This window comes from Falco peregrinus, chromosome 5 (assembly GCF_023634155.1).
Source record: "Falco peregrinus isolate bFalPer1 chromosome 5, bFalPer1.pri, whole genome shotgun sequence".
Classification (NCBI taxonomy): domain Eukaryota; kingdom Metazoa; phylum Chordata; class Aves; order Falconiformes; family Falconidae; genus Falco; species Falco peregrinus.
Window position 1 is genome coordinate 72,530,862 of NC_073725.1, and position 15,853 is coordinate 72,546,714.

General features: G+C 40.2%; 1 protein-coding gene across 2 annotated transcripts in view; it reads left to right on the forward strand.

The window, feature by feature from the left end:
- The window catches only part of GRIN2A (glutamate ionotropic receptor NMDA type subunit 2A), a 191,090-nt gene that overhangs the window by 110,510 nt on the left and 64,727 nt on the right, over window positions 1–15,853 (forward strand). For both annotated transcript variants that reach the window (XM_055806634.1, XM_055806635.1), the window contains exon 5: window positions 6,975–7,089. In XM_055806634.1, coding sequence (XP_055662609.1) covers window positions 6,975–7,089 — 115 coding nt within the window. The remainder of the gene's footprint in view (window positions 1–6,974; window positions 7,090–15,853) is intronic.

The window sequence follows — 15,853 nt, forward strand, 5'->3', positions numbered from 1 at the left end:
GGGTGAGCAGCACCAGCCTTCAGGGCCGCAAGCAGGCCTTGAAATTCACTGTAAGTGAAGGTTCCTGGAGATGGAGCTGCTGCAGACACCATCTTCCCGCAGGAAGCCAAGCAGCTCCACAGGGAAGAGCTTGGGATGCTTCTGAGGTGGTGCAGCAAAATATAACCGCATTAGTTTTTATGAAATGTTACTGCTAATAATATTAACTCACTGAAGCTTCTGGTGTTCCATTACACTGATCTGCGGCATCATCCCAGGGAGCTGGGCCCTTTCTAACCTCGCCCCCTCCCCTTTTGCCCTTTTGGGAAAGGCTCCCCAAGCGTTTTGTCACTGGTCTGGCAGAATTGGGGCAAAATGACCGTTCCAGACCTAGTGGTAACTAATGCTTTAAGGAACAGCTGGCAGAAGGTACAAGTAGTTGGCATGCTATTCCTTTTTCACAGTCACTGAGCATATTGTTCCCAAATTTTACTCATCCATGCTGGCGCAAGGCCTAGTGACTGTAGCTCCAAACCAGGGTATCACTGAGGAGTTATATTCTGGAGACCGAGGGCTGAGGGGAGTGAAGGAAGAGGAGGGGGGCACATGAAGAGGAAGAAGAGGCTCTTTGTATCACTGCAAAGAATTTGAATTTTTTTAAAAAAAATCCTACGTAGCCTAAGATACAATTTTTTCTTTAAAAAAAATATGCTGTTTGAAAAATGCATCGATACTTAGTTTAATGGTGATCTATTTCAGACCTACTTCTATATGTACTTCAGACCATGCATTATATATTCTACATCAGAGTTTCTTGATTTAACTTTATAGATTTTTTTAGGAAATCTGTTTCTTAATGGTAAATAATTTATCTTGGGATTCTTATCAATGAGTCTCTTTCAAATTCCACAGTAGAATCATAGTAAGGAAGTTCAGCAGTTCAGAGCCTCAACAAGATAAAGAAGAAAAGACAAAATTTGGATTCACTCCTGTTTTTTTAGGTATGATGTTGAGTGAATGCCAAGCTCAGACAGACTGGCTATCTAGATTATTAAAATAGTTGGTTCATGCTATTTAAAGGAAAGAGAAATATCACCAGATGACACGTTGGTTGTGGGGCATTTCATTTGTTTTAAATCTGTTTGGAAATTCCTTCTTTGGGAGAGGAGGGGGAGAGTTTCTTCTACGAAGCCTGGATTTCCCTAAGTCTCTGCTGTTTCTCTACATAGCCTGTGGTTGTCACAGATTTGAAACGGAGCCCCATGGTGAAGAAGGCTCTAAATAAAAAATGATAGTCCCGGTGATGGCACCTGAGGAATTTATCAAGATTTATTACCTGATCTGGGTTGCAGGGTGAGGGCAGCAAAGATGGGTCTGAACTTGTGGCAGTGAGGAGTCCCATGGGCTTTCCACTCCCTGAAGCTATCAGGCTGCGTCCTTTATTTTACAGGTCCAGTAACTAAGTTCCTTTCTGTGAAGGTAGCTTAGGAACAATAAGTTTTCCTTAATGCCTCTGCCTTACCCATTATATTTTTCCCAGCCAGCAATCTTTTGCGGAGCTGGATACTAGGTGGATTTCACACTAATTATAAACCAGCCTCTTATCGCAGAGCTGGCTCTGCTCCTGAACCTGATGAGTCTTGAATTTCTACTTTTAAAAGTCTGAATCTATATAAAATTATCATTATAAAACAAAAAAGGAAGAAGTGGGTATCAGAGCAACCAAAAGAAAGGGCATCTGAGACAGTCTGTGCTTCCCATCTCTGAACTTGCTTCTAAAACCATGGGATGTTTGCTGAGGGTGTTTGCATGACCCGCTTGATTCCTAAAGACATAATTCCTGTCTGATGCGTGGAGCCCCTCTGTCCTGCAGCCAGCTGGCCAGCTCCTGCCCTGAGCCCCACTGCCCCTCTGGGTGCCCCTGGGTACTTTGCTGGGACGGACCTTGGAGCAGTTTCCCCCGCAATCGCACTCGCACCTGCCAGAGTGAAGGTTTTAAAGGTAACCCTTTAATTCAACATTTCCCCCCACCCCCCAGCCATCAGTCTAGCAGTTTAATTATTGCTAGATGCTTTAGTGTTACGAAATGAGGTTAGTGAACAAGAAGGCTTAAAGAAGCCCCTTGGCAGGGAAGACCCAAAGGATCCTTTCTGTAGGAAAAGCAGCTGTTATTACTGATTGCATTCAGTTACACAACTTGATCCTAGCACAGACAGTTTCACATTCATATTTCAGTGGATAGAAGAAAAGAAAATAAACATGAAATAGAGAAAAATGGAGAAAACATCAAAAAAGTTTGGAGGCGAGAAGAGGGCATTTTTTTACTGTATTAGTTTTGGTGAGAGCATTTTTTGTCATACGTAGAATAATTATCACAAGTACACTATATGCATTTATTTAAAAGATCCATTAACTAAAAAGTGATAAATGCTTGTTTCTGTTCCAGCAATATTGTACCCTAGCAAATGGTCTACTAAAAAGTTGAGGTCTGATCTTTTTGGCAGTCTTCCTCCATTTGTTAATGGAAATTGGAGTCAATAAAATTGTGATAAAATATTTACAGAGTAGGAAACCCCACGTTATTCAAATGTGTTCTGTCTTTCTGGATAGAGTCAGAATTTTGACGTGGATAAATATTGCACAGTTCTGGCAATCTGAAGCTTTATCTGAATTACTTAATCTTTCAGAGTATAAAAATTGAGTGGAAACCTTGTGAGCAGTTTGTAACTTGGTGCTTCAAAGGCTTGCTGTAAATACAATGGGAAGAGTGTTCTGCTATGGTGCTTCAACACTTTTCAGTTTTGTTGGAAAAGGTGACAAAAAATGTGTATAAATGTTTAAAAGTCTTTTGGGATCTATAATACAGTCTTGGTTCTTCATACGATAAAAAACTGTTCGGGGTTCAGTGTGAGAATAGCTTAACTTCTGCCCCCAAAATCCCATTTTTCGCACAGGTATCACCTGGGGAATCTTACTTACAAAATTCAGTTTGCAGAAGTTAATTAAGACTTCAGTGTCCTAATACCATCACAAGACTTCCTGCTATCATGTCTTTGCAAAGGTTATAGCATTAATACGGTATGAAAGCAGATTAACTACTCATCCAAGATGTATGCTAAATTGCCCCCTTAAAGCAATGAGTTCAAATAATCAAGCACCTCATTTAGTTAAGAACAGGGATATGCAATTCCAGATCTGCTTCAGAAATATATTTTGACCATATCAGAAGCCAAAGAGATCTGCACAGGTTTAATTATGGGCAAACTTAAAACCCCATGCAAATAACATGTAATATAAATACTTTCTTTTCCTCACTCTTCCTAACCACAAACAGAAAAGCGCGTGGTCGTTTTTCACAGAGACAAGTGACTTAGGATCTTGGCCAGTAAAAGCAGAGCAGGACTTCTGTCCTTTGTGGAGGAGAAATGACAATTCCAAAGGGAATATAGATTGTAGGCATTGGATTCTGAAGGACACAGGCAGCTGATGAATTTAATACAGAAGAGTGTGCTTGGGAAAACAAGAATCTCTTTGAAGTTCTTTTTTATTGCCGCAATTGGAGAAACAGGTGTAGCTCAGGCTGTGTCACTCACTGATACCTTGTATATGACTCAAACAATACAATTTTAAGAGGCTTCCAGATTAGGGACTTTTTTTTTTTTCAACTTGCAAAATGTGTTTCACTACTAAATGGCCAGTAAACTCACACAGTTTAAAAATACATGCTAATTTCAGTTTTTCAGTTTAGATTTGTGATTAATCTTTTGCCTTGGTTGTTTTTTTTTATTTTATTTGTTTGTTTGGTTTTTTGTTTGGTTGTTTGGGTTTTTTTTAGCACTTTGGCATCACCGCAACTACAGCATTGCAGCACTGCATCTTGTGATGGCCCTTGACTAGCTTTTAGGCTAGGGCATTTGCATATTAATTCCAAAATATGATGAGTGGTGGTTGAAATCTGGGGTAGTGATCCCATCAAACTACGTAAAAGAAGGGTTCCACTCAAGTCCAATCACTGATGCCTATGTAATTAAAAACTCAACTAGACGCAAAAACCTGATGTAGTACAGTGTGCATGTTTGTGGTCTAGCCCTGTTTTACTAAGATGAGGTGATTTCTGCCTGGCCTGTAGAATGATGTGTTCATTGTTGGGGGGTGTTGTTTCATGTGTGTGACTCGGGAGGGGATGTGTGTGGGAGGGTCCAGAAGGACGAACGCAGGCAGTGCATGCTTCCACAGTGTGTCCTTGTTTTCCCCTCGTGGCGACTTCCTGGGCATTTTGTTCCTCGCGCCACGATGCATTTGATTTGCAGCAGTGAATGAACGTTGTGCTGGTTCCTTACATGTATGCACAAGAAAATTCTGTTTGGTGGTTTGCCACTTCCTCTCAAGGTGGCAAACAAGCTTTTTATTACCAAGCAAGCTCTTTCAGCGCTGGATGAAAAATGTAATATACGGGAAATTAGTTCAACTGAAAAGCAAAGTTCTGCCAAGGGGAAAATTTTCACGCTGAAAGTCTCTCACAAAATATGAGTTATTACAACTGGTGAATTTACAAATTGCTGTCAAACTAGTGCTGAATGATGTTAATATGGCTGTTTAGGGCAGCGCACATTTAATTATTAACTGTTATGATACAAGGCCACTATTTCTTCTGGGTCTATATACTTTTATTTAGTGTGATCCTGCTCTTGGGATTTTCAGGCAGGTGTGTCAATACAAAGCCGCCTTCTTTGGATATGGAGCTGAAGAATTTTGTCTGTGTTAGGTTCACCAGGAGACCATGCTATTACTACCGCCACAAAAACAAACATACATGTAAACCAGTATCAATTTCTTGTAGGTAAAGCTTTACAGAGCGATATATGGGTAGTTAAAGTAACTTTGATACCCTTCAAAACACATCTCTCTGCAGGATGGAATGATATTGGTGTTGAGTTGAATTCCGGAAGGGGAGCACCTGGGTGAAAACTTGGACAGAATTTCATTCAATAAAATACAGTGATAACTCAGTGCCATTCAATGCACTTAGTTCCAGACCACGCATATGGGGTGGAGGGAGCATTAACTTCTGGAAGTGCCCTGGGATCTCCAAGATTTTGAGTTGCAGTATTACCTCTCACCCGCAGCATAGCCCTGTCAGGCTCACACAGACATTCTGAAGTTTTGATTTTTTTCAACATGACCAAAGAGCACCAATACCTTTAACTCTCTTCCTTTTCGTTCCTGATTTTCTGAGGTGATGGAATTTCAGGTAGTGTATAAAATGATAGATTTTTTTCAATATCACAGTCCGGAGAACTTGACCTGTGCACTGTGGTAGTTCAGACTCTTGGCAATAAGTTCTCTGTATTTGTGCTTTAAATAAAAACTGCAATTTCTCATCAGTCTTTCTGACCCTGGAGCAGTGGAAACAATCTGTTCTCACTGAGAAACACTGAAGCTACATGGAAATGGAACAAATATTCATGTGGATTTATGTTATAAAGCTGTGGAAAATTTCAACAGAAAATTATTTTTGAGGAAAGTCAAGTTTGTTAGATAGCCAGAATGCCAGCATTTCTGAAACAATGAAAGGACAGTGCTTTGGAAAAGAGGGTACATGGTTCAATGATGAATGGAAGGCAACAATTAGAAATTAGAAACTACACGTATTAATCAGGAAATGGAAAAACTAGGTAGAGTATATTAGAATTGGTAGAAACTCGACAAGGAATTTAAGTCCTTCAGGGGCAAGTCTATGGCTAGAAAAGCTATAGGACTCTGTAGAGCTGAAGGCTGTCTCTGAGGTGATGAGCAGAGTACTGAGATGCCTACCCCAGGGCAGATCAGGGCCACTGCAGGGGCTGGTGCTGAGCGTCTCTGGCCGAGGCTGATGTTCGTGAAGTCATCTGCAGCGTTGTTCGCCCGAGTTCATCAGTGTCCCTCTGTGGCACAGTCCAGGTCAGAGCAATGACGCAGTAGCGATGATGTAGACTTTGCTAATGACAGGACTGCTGATAAGTACCATTCTGTCCTTAAAACATGCAGGCTAGCACGTCAATACAGGAGAACCGAGAAAGCAAGCAACAGTACTATGGCTTGCCTTAGGAGACGTACCTCCTGGTGTATCACTGAGTCATTTCCTTCTGTTGACATGAATTCATACATTTTCAGTTGAATAAGTCTCTCCTTTCTAGCTGAACAAAGTTCCTGTGGTAAATGAACAGTTTTGTTGATTCAGTGCCCAAACAGGTATGTCTAAAGGTAGAAAAGTTGGGACTGAACTGACATTTTCAACAAAATTTTACAAATCCTTCTTGCTGTACAATTTATTCTGAGTCCCTCTATTTTTTTTTCTGTTCAAAGTGCTAATTAGTTTATATATCTTTTGAAAACCACTGAAAATTAACCTAAATTAAAAAAAAAAAAGTTTAAAATATATGTGGTTTTTTTTCTTTTTTAAATTAATGAGCTGAAATACTACCAAGCCCTTCAAAGTTTTCATGTCTGGTTTTGGCTGAAGGCATTAGTGGAACTTATCTAAATGTCACAAAGACCCTGTGTATAGCTACAGCGTTGGGAAGGGCTGACAGGACTCTTGGAGATCTGAACAGGTGTAGCCAGAGGAGTTGCACTCACCTCTGGGTATTACTCTAGTGAGACGATAGTATAATGTTACATGCAGAGCTGATGTAGACATGTTTAAAATGGTCCTCAAAAACTGGTGAGGTTGTGCAAAGTACATTCATGGAGCATACAGGTCATATATAATGTGGAAGCTGCTTTAAGAATTTTGTCTGCATTAGAAATCATAGTAAAGAGCATTTTGTTTTGTCTTCTATTATGCACTGCCTTGGCATGCTTAGAATCCCCATGCTGCAAACGTAGGTTTTTCACAGCATCAACAGGGTTCGGAGCATGTATTTCATCAGTGGTTCTGATGACTGAACTAGCTTGCTCATTAACTGCTGGACAGCTCATTAATTTTTCAATGAAATTTTTTCCTTGCCTTCTAGGTTCATGATGAATGTGACTTGGGAAGGTAAAGATTTGTCCTTCACAGCAGATGGTTACCAGGCACACCCCAGGCTGGTGGTGATCGTACTGAACAACGATCGCGAATGGGAAAAGGTGAGCGTTACCTCCGGGGAAAAGCGTGCGAGGAGACAGGAGAGACAGGGTAGAACCCTGTTAATGACAAGTAGACAGATTAACGTCATGGATGTCAATGATGATGTTCTGCTGTAGCAGGTTTGTCACAACAGTTCAGAAAAGATAATTTTACCTTATTCTGAGTATGTCTAAGGAGTTTTAACAGGGAAAGCAACATATCAGTGAAGATAAGCGATGTGGGTTTCAGAAGATCCCTGTGAAACACACCTTACGTTTCTTCCTAGTTTAGCAAAATAAAATGTATGACTGAAAAATCTCCAGGAACTTGGGTGTTAACTACCTAAGTTTGGATGGATTTGTATACCTTGACAACTCCAGTCTTTTGTTTGCTTGGTTTTATATTCTTTGACATATTTTAGAGTAAAAATACACTACCTTATTTTTTTTTAACTGTACAATTTCTGTTGAATTGGAGGATAATCCCTATAACATTTGCCTAAAAAAATCAGACTTGTGTTCTACTGGTAGGCAAGAGATCCATAAACCTCTATATAGCCTAGAAGGAAAAGCATCTTAATATCAGAATGAATCATATATGCGAGTAAAAAAATAAAAAGTTTCTCATGAGTGTTTTTTCTTTAAGACTCCCACCTCAGCTCATGATTGTTTTGGCTTTGGGTTTTTCATGTTATCTGTGGTCCTGTGTTTTAAAAACAGGAGGCCTTAGAAACTGTTTGCAACATGATACTGTAGGGAAAAATAAATTTTTATCATCCCACGATTTTATTTTAAATTCATTAAGCATGATCCTGCATTATCTAAATTCCTGCTGAAAACTCTGAACCCCTTTTCTTACAGTTTTAGGATCCCATAAAATCAACTTAAAACTCCAGTTTGTAAGACTGTAAGACTCCTCATGCTGTTGAATAATAATGACAAAATAAGAATTACTGAAGGACATGTCACTAAATACGTAGTCGTGCAAAACCACAGAGAGTAGTCCTAGATTATGCTATGTATTTCTTTATGTTCATTTGATGTAAATTTAATTCTCTGGATAAATTTAATTCTATCCAAATGTGTCAATCTGAATCTTTGGAGGAATCTTTCGCTCAATAACCATTATGAAAATTTCTTACCCTATTTTAAAATTCTTCAACAGTCTGCATATTGTATATAATGTTCTGGAAAAAAATATTGTACTTCTTAGGTAATATTAGTATGAAGCACCAAAAGGAGAAAATGGTTAGAGAGGCAGCCAACAATGCTTATGGTATAATAAATTCATACTCTTTCTACCTTAAAACTTCTCTAAAGAGACCATTCAAAGGACAAGGGGAGATAGGTTTGATGTTTCTGAAAAATGAGCTAACAGCAGCAAAGAAATGCTGGATATATAAACGAACAGTATTTGCAAGAAATAACTTGAGCCAGTTTTAACCTTCAAGTGACTCCTCTATCAGGGAATGGAAGATTTGGGGCGTGCTTTGCTGTATCTGACTGTGCACACTGTTGTACGGTGGCAGCGCCCACTTCACCTGCTGCACTGGGCTACACAGTTCTTAGGCTGGTGCTTACATTGTCTGGGCACAGTTTTCCATCTGGCTGATCCCCTTCTGCTCATTGTCACATTTGAGGGGCTTCTAGGAGGAAAAAAGAGCGACTTAAAGGAGGTTCCTACCCAGAAAAAAAATCATGCATCTGCTTCTAGCTGCCCTTTGGCTTTAGAGCTATTCTGGGCAGGCCAGGCAAGTTCCTTCGTTAGAGACCGCCTGCCCCTAGCTGCAGCTTTCGCCTCTGCTTCTCTGTCGTAGGACTATGGGAAGGGGTCCAGGTTTAATTATGTCAGAGGGGAGAAGTGAAAGGCTGCCAAGAATGGGCTGTCACCACCAGAATTATTCTTATGACCACAAGCTGATCTCTGCCTCTCTGGATGAAGACAAATAAACTGACTAATCAATTATCCTGGCAAGCTGGATGTAGCTCTCGGCTATCTCAGAGCACCCCACATTTATACCGGCAGAGCATCACTGTGCACTTCAGAAATAATGGGACAGTTCTTCTGACTCAAGAGACATGAGAAGGCCCTTGCCCACCCCCTGGTTTATTTAAACATCTCTCTAGTGTCATCTCGACATTCTTTCCAAGTTGCATTTCTCACTCCTTTGTATCTCCTAGCCAGTTTCTTCCTCCTTGTTCCTTTCTCCTTGTCTGTTTTGCCCAATTTCAAAACTGTCAAAGTTACTCATCTGAGATCTAACGCTTCCTGCTCTGAGCTTCCAGTCAGGCGCATGCTTTTATTTCCAATTACAGTATTGCAATGAATATCACAGCACTGTTTTATTGAAGTATTACTAAATATCCTCAATCCTATATGGAAAACATAGAGTCCTAGTTTCTAATTAAATTATTTACTCATGTGAAAAACTGACAATGCAACACTCTGCTAATCCTTGTAATGTAACTACACAGAAATTGCTAGTAGCTACTTTATGTAAGAAAGTAATTGTGGTTTATGTGAAGATTTCTTTACCCAGTATTCTCCTGAAAATACAAGATTTAATATTAAAACTCAACTTTCTTTGGTTTTAGTATAATAAGATGATTTTACTTAAAAAAAACTTTTTCTTGGTCTCAAAATTGATATACTTGACTTGAAGCTTGAGGTTATGGAAAATCCATTCAACCATAGTTGACGAGCATACATCTTACCCCTAGGAAAAGAAGTTCCTTTTCATTTACAAATGACTCAGTATCAAAACTTTGAAGTAGTAACTTCACATGTAAATGGGCTGACTGAGGGATTTGTCCCATATCAGGTTCTGAAAAAAGCTGGTTGGATGATAATAGTTTGAAGACTGAAAATCACATTTGGGCATGTTCAGCAGGCATCCAGCAAGACATTTTGACAGATTCTAAAGCAGCTACTCAAACTTCTGACATCAACATTCATATCCTTGCTGCTAATCTTGACAAGCAAAGGGGCTGCTGTTCTCAGGCAAGAGATTTTTAAGAAGACAAGCTTAGCGTGCTTGTTTCAGTGAAACTTGATAAATTTGCCAGAGTTAATAGTGTTTCCCGAATATCACCAAAGCACTGCAGGAACACCGTGCTGTGCTAAAAAGTCCTCAGAGTCCAGCAGTACCAGCTGCAAACCCCCCCCCCCCCCCCACCCCCCCCCCCCCCCCGCCATTAATCTTATCGCAGTGAGATGTGACCTGGGTGTCTCCCGCAGCCCATTAACTTCACTGAGTTGCAAGTTTCACAGCCTGTTTGTCTGTCTGTCTGTGTGGAAATAAAACCAATAAATCCAATATTAAAACCATATACTAGAATATAACTACCAGTGGCAAAATTAGGTGGTTTAATTATCTGTGCATATCATACATGTTAAGTAAGGTAGGGAGGACTGTATAGCATTTAAAGATGAGTTCCATGGTAAAAATTATTTTTACTAGTTTTCTAGATACATACAGATGAAATTACCATGGTGGTCAGTATTCTGGGTCAATTTGTGAGACATGTGTCCTACATTGTTGTAGGCAATGAATTTTTACAGGAAGCAAGAGTAACAGGTGCTACATGGCACAGTTGCTAGCTAAATGCCACTGGAAGAACTGTTACTTCCAGATTTATTCTAAACATAACCAAACATTTTTAACTTTCTATTAATTCAGGCTTTAATGTAGAACTTGATTTTGCTCTGATTTAAGTAGCATATGCCAGATCTACAAGCTCTGTGTGAGGTTGTACACATTTGTATCTAAGTAGGAATGAGTGGGCAGAGGGTACGTGATTCCTGCCTGGAATAAATGAACCAAGGTCTTCACAGAGAGCTCCATCTGGCTACTAACATCCACTGTCATATAGCTGAGAAAAGACAGCTAGCATATCTAATGGTACAGCTGAAACGGCACTGGGCAAAAAGCTAAGACTTGGTCAGATTTCTGACAGAGCTTTTTGTCCGAGTTCTGTGATAACAAAAAGTCACTGGGATGGTACAGCGTAGTTTCTTGTGAAATCTCAATTGATTTCAGAGCAGGGGTCAAGACAGCTGAAGGACCTTGATGGGTCATGATAGACATTCCGTAAAAGTTGTGAAGAAATGCGTGTATTTTAACTAGAACAGATGAAACTGCATGATCTAATCATCCACTTGCTCATATCCCTTTTGCCAGTAGCTCTGTGGCCTAACAAGATGTATTATCTGTGCCCACAGCAGAAACAGCATGCTCTTTAACATCTGTTGGGTTGTCATTTCCTTTGTTCCATCCTTGTTGCTTAGTGTGTTTAGTCTCCCTGTAAATATGCCTATCCTGACACTTGCTGTCGAGTGAAAATTGCATATTGTTTCTGTATCAGTGAGCTTTCAGTTAGCCTAAAGGCATTTCCTTTGACCTTTACTGTACTGACTTGTTTGAATTGCACCAATTATTGTGCAGCATTTCTTAAATCATGTATTCCCGGGGAGGATGATTCCTTTCTCTCTGCTGTTGTAAAGGATTTGCAGCTACCATAGCAAGCGGTGGTAAAGTATGCTTTCCTCCTGTTCTTTACAGCTAATATTAGAGAGGAGATTAAAGAGTAGGGAGACTTTCAGAGCAGCTCTTCCTCTCTGGAGGTAAAGGTATGGCTATCTGGATGTTTCTGGAAAGCTGTGAGATCTTCACCGAGTGCAGAGGTGACAAAAAGTCTTCCCTCCCTGGGAGGTGGAGGAAGGGGCTGTCAATCTGATTAGCTCCTTTCCTTCCTAATGACACAACTCATAGAAGGGCTGCTCTGGCACGAGTTTGAACTCTTGCACTGCATAGAGTTATTTGGGACATCTCCCAGTACCAAGACTATACCAGCCACTGAGGATTTGGTGAGTGCTGATTACTAATTCTGTATTGGAAAATGAGGCTACAGGAGGTGGCTGCTTTTCTTTCTTCCCTGTTTGTTTACGATCTCCCTGGGTAGTGTGCTCTCCTCTGAGCCCTGCTGGTCACAGCACTGGTGCCTTCCCGTCAGCGTAAGGAGCTGCCACCAGGGAAGAGCGGGACATTCACATACACCATATGAGAGTTTGCAGCAAATTTTGAAAACTTCAAAGTCTTTAAATCAATGTCTTCAAACCACACAGGACTGTAAACCACTCCCTATTAATAAGACATGAAAGTGCTCACATCATATTTTGTCATTGAAATTCAGAGTGCCATTGTGAAATAAGGGTCTTGGGAAACACGAGTTGACACGCAGGTCTACAGCAGAACGTGTGCAACAGGCACTGTTTCTGGAGGAAGGATTTTGCTTTTGTGCATTGTTCTGCAGCTGCCTTTTATTGCTAGCCCAACAAACTCAATTTATGCTTTCCAGTTATTGACTTTAAAACTTGCCAGAGTATCTCTTCCTTGTAAGTGGAATAATATGATGAAATAAAAGTAAAAAATATTTTTTCCTATAAAGCAAGATGAGTTAGATTTTGTATTTGCTTAGCATTGTTTTCTTTACAGAAGTGAGACAGCTCAAAAAGTATGTTTGCAATACGTTTGTGTGTTTAATGTAGAAATAATACCCCTGAAAATTTTTCTCTTTTCAAAGGTTCAGTTGGCTAGACCTGGGAGTGCATTTAGTAGCTGTGTTGTAATGTAACATTTTTTCTTACAAAAAGATGATGGCTGTGTATTGCGTACAGTTCCCATCTGCTGGGAAGAGGGTGATAGGACCAAGTTATTTGTTTGTTTTCTGTGAGATATGCCAATGTGACAGACTTCCTTTTCGTGCCAGCATTGGCATGCAAGGGAGAACATACTCTGCTCTTTTCTCTCTCTGCTCAGGATCTGGCCTTGCCCTTTTTCTCTGATTCGATGTCTCTGTGAGGGTGTGTGATTAGGATTGTGTCAATCATCGTTGTGTTATTTAAAACCTGCTTTAGGGTGCAGTGGGAGAGGGGTCTCCCTGAGGTACAACCATGTGTAAAGACAAAGTTGTCTGTCTTTCTTGGGCTGGCTGTATTTATCTGGCTGTTACACAGAAACACAGCAAATACTTCATTATCACTCTCCTTGCCTGCAATCTTCAAAAGATAAAAAGGCATGGGTGAGCTGGCCAACCCATGGATGTGACACAGTGAGTTTGTAAGGTGTTTTAGATAGTGGTGGATAAGTTGAGGATCCTATGATTGCTAATGCAGTCCGACATCAAACAAGCTCTTTGTGCTCTCAGCTATTTTCTGATTTCCTTCCTGTATCCTGTAGAGATTAAACCAAAGGGAATATTCCAGAGTGCATATGGTGATGGAGAAAATAGGAAAGAATGTACAAGTTCAAAAGAAATTCAAAGGTATATGTATCATTGCAAGTCCATACTTGAAGTTGAGTTTTGCACCTACAATAGTGAATCAAGGGCTTGATTCAGTATTGAAACTGTATTTTTTTCTGAGAGTCCCAGTCTTTTGGCCATAAATAAGGATTTCTATAATTTGGGCTAGGATGCTTTCCAAAAACTATTTTATTGCCCTTTTTTCAAGTGAGGGCCATCTTCTGTTTTTCTCTGGGATCAAGGCCACATCATTATCTGTCTAACTAGGAATGACAGAAATTGATCATAAATTCCTTTTCCTGTGTGTGTGTGTGTGGCATTTCCACACAGTACAGTTGAAGTATTTGCATGCAGTTTTTCACAGTTCCATAATGAAGCATGTCTGCTTTTTCTGAGCATTATCCTCAGCTTGAACTTTCTTTTTTAAAAGTGTTTGTTTTACAAATACACAGTACTGTGTTTATTATGTTAACATCTTTCTCAATGCAGTTTTACCTTCCCCCTCCATTTTTGAATCTATCAATGCAGATATTCCATTCTATCTGCTGAGAATAAGCTCATTTTCACTTTTAATTTCTCTAGTAATATTAATTGGGTTCTTAGGAGGTCTAAGCAGGAGACCTCTCTTTATAGAGATACTTTTGTGCTCTTTGCACTCTAAGCATGCTATTCTCTTCTCCATTCCTCAACTTGCTATAGACTGTAACTAAATGTAGTTAATTGGGTTTAAGGTTGGAGCATAAATCAAATTTTCAGACCTGTCTTTGAACTGTTCAGTAGTTTCAGCTTTCAAGTCGTGTAATCCAGAAGTCCAAATGTTCCTCCTCTACTTTATTTAATGCTCTATTAAATGGCTGTCGTTCTAAAAAAAGTCATGTTACCTAAATGAAAAAGAGATTTTACAGAACACATTTTACAAAAATAGCTATATTTTTCCTGTGTTCTATGTGTGCCTAGAGGTACTGAAGAAATGATTCCTCAGCACAGGAGATTTTGAAAGAGCAAACGGTTGCAGGTGAAGACAACTTTGTGTTACATCAAAATGGGGATTGGTGGGAAACTTAAATATACTTTCTCTTCAAGGAAAGAGGAAAGGAATAGGTCAGGAAAGGGATGCAGGTAAGACTGAGCAGACTGCCCTGATTCAGCTACAGCTAAATTCCCCATCATTAGGGAGTGACTACACCAAGTATAAATGTTTTATCTTATATTGGCTTTATCTTAAATTCAGCATCACTGGGTGTCATGGTTAGCCCCAGCTAGTAACTAGGTACCATGCAGCTGCTTGCTCACTTCACCTGCCCCAACCCCCTGAAGGATGGGGGGGAGAATTGTGAACAAGGTAAAACCTGAGGGTTGACATAAGAACAACTTAATCATTAAAATAAAATTAAATAGTAAAAAAAGAGAAACCAATAATAATAATAATGGTAATTATATTGAAAAAGAGGGAGAAGGGGGAGAGGAATAAAATCCTAAGGGAAGGGTGGCAGAAAACAGGCGATGCACAGTGCAGCTGCCCACCACCCGCTGACCGATGCCCAGCGATCAGCAGGCCCTGGCCAGCTCCCCCCAGTTTATATACTGACCCTGATGTCATATGGTATGGAATAGCCCTTTGGCCAGCTCCCTTCATCCATCCTGGCTGTGTCACCTCCCAGTTTCTTGTGCCCCTCCAGCCTGCTTGCTGGCAGGGCTTGAGAAACTGGAAAGCCCTTCACTTAGAAACAAACTTCTGTTGCCAGCGTTATTCTCACACCAAATCCAAACCACAGCACTGCACCAGCTACTAAGAGGAAAATTAACGCTGTCCCAGGTGAAACCAGGCCACTGGGCCTGCCACACCAACTCAGACCTGAGACTCCTCGTGACGCAGTTGGGATGCCTCTGCCTGCCTGCGGCGGATGCGCTGTGCTTTCAGCAAGGTCTCTGGGGCAGTGGTCCTGCTTCCAGGAGCTGGGGAAATGGTTACCCTGACCCACACAAAATTTTTAAATCTTAAAAGCTTCCATTGCGTTTCAGACTTTCAAATTTTAACATCTTTTTCTTTATGAGTCAGTATCTAAACCAAACAAAATAGTACATCGGTGTAGTTGAAATTCACCTCAAATTTATCTCTACATATTCTGTTAAATTAACATGTATTTCTGGATAGCACATCCAGAAATGTCTTGATGAAAACAAATTTATTTATGTTTGCAAGCTACTTCAAACAGGGCTTTTATGTCTTAAGCAGTAAAAAGCCCACTTTCTGAACTGTTTTCCTTCAAGTAATTAGGATAATGGAAATTGTCTTTAGAAAAGTTCTCTTCTGCCCATCTCCCACCCTATCAAAATGTAATTTTGGCATCCTGGCTGGCAGGCCTGTGCAGTATGTTAACTCCCTGTTGTCCTCTGGCTACCCTCTTTCAAGCAGCGATGGCTTGAAGACTGAGCAGATACTAAAAAGCTTCTGAATGGCAATGAGTTCCCTTGAGACTGA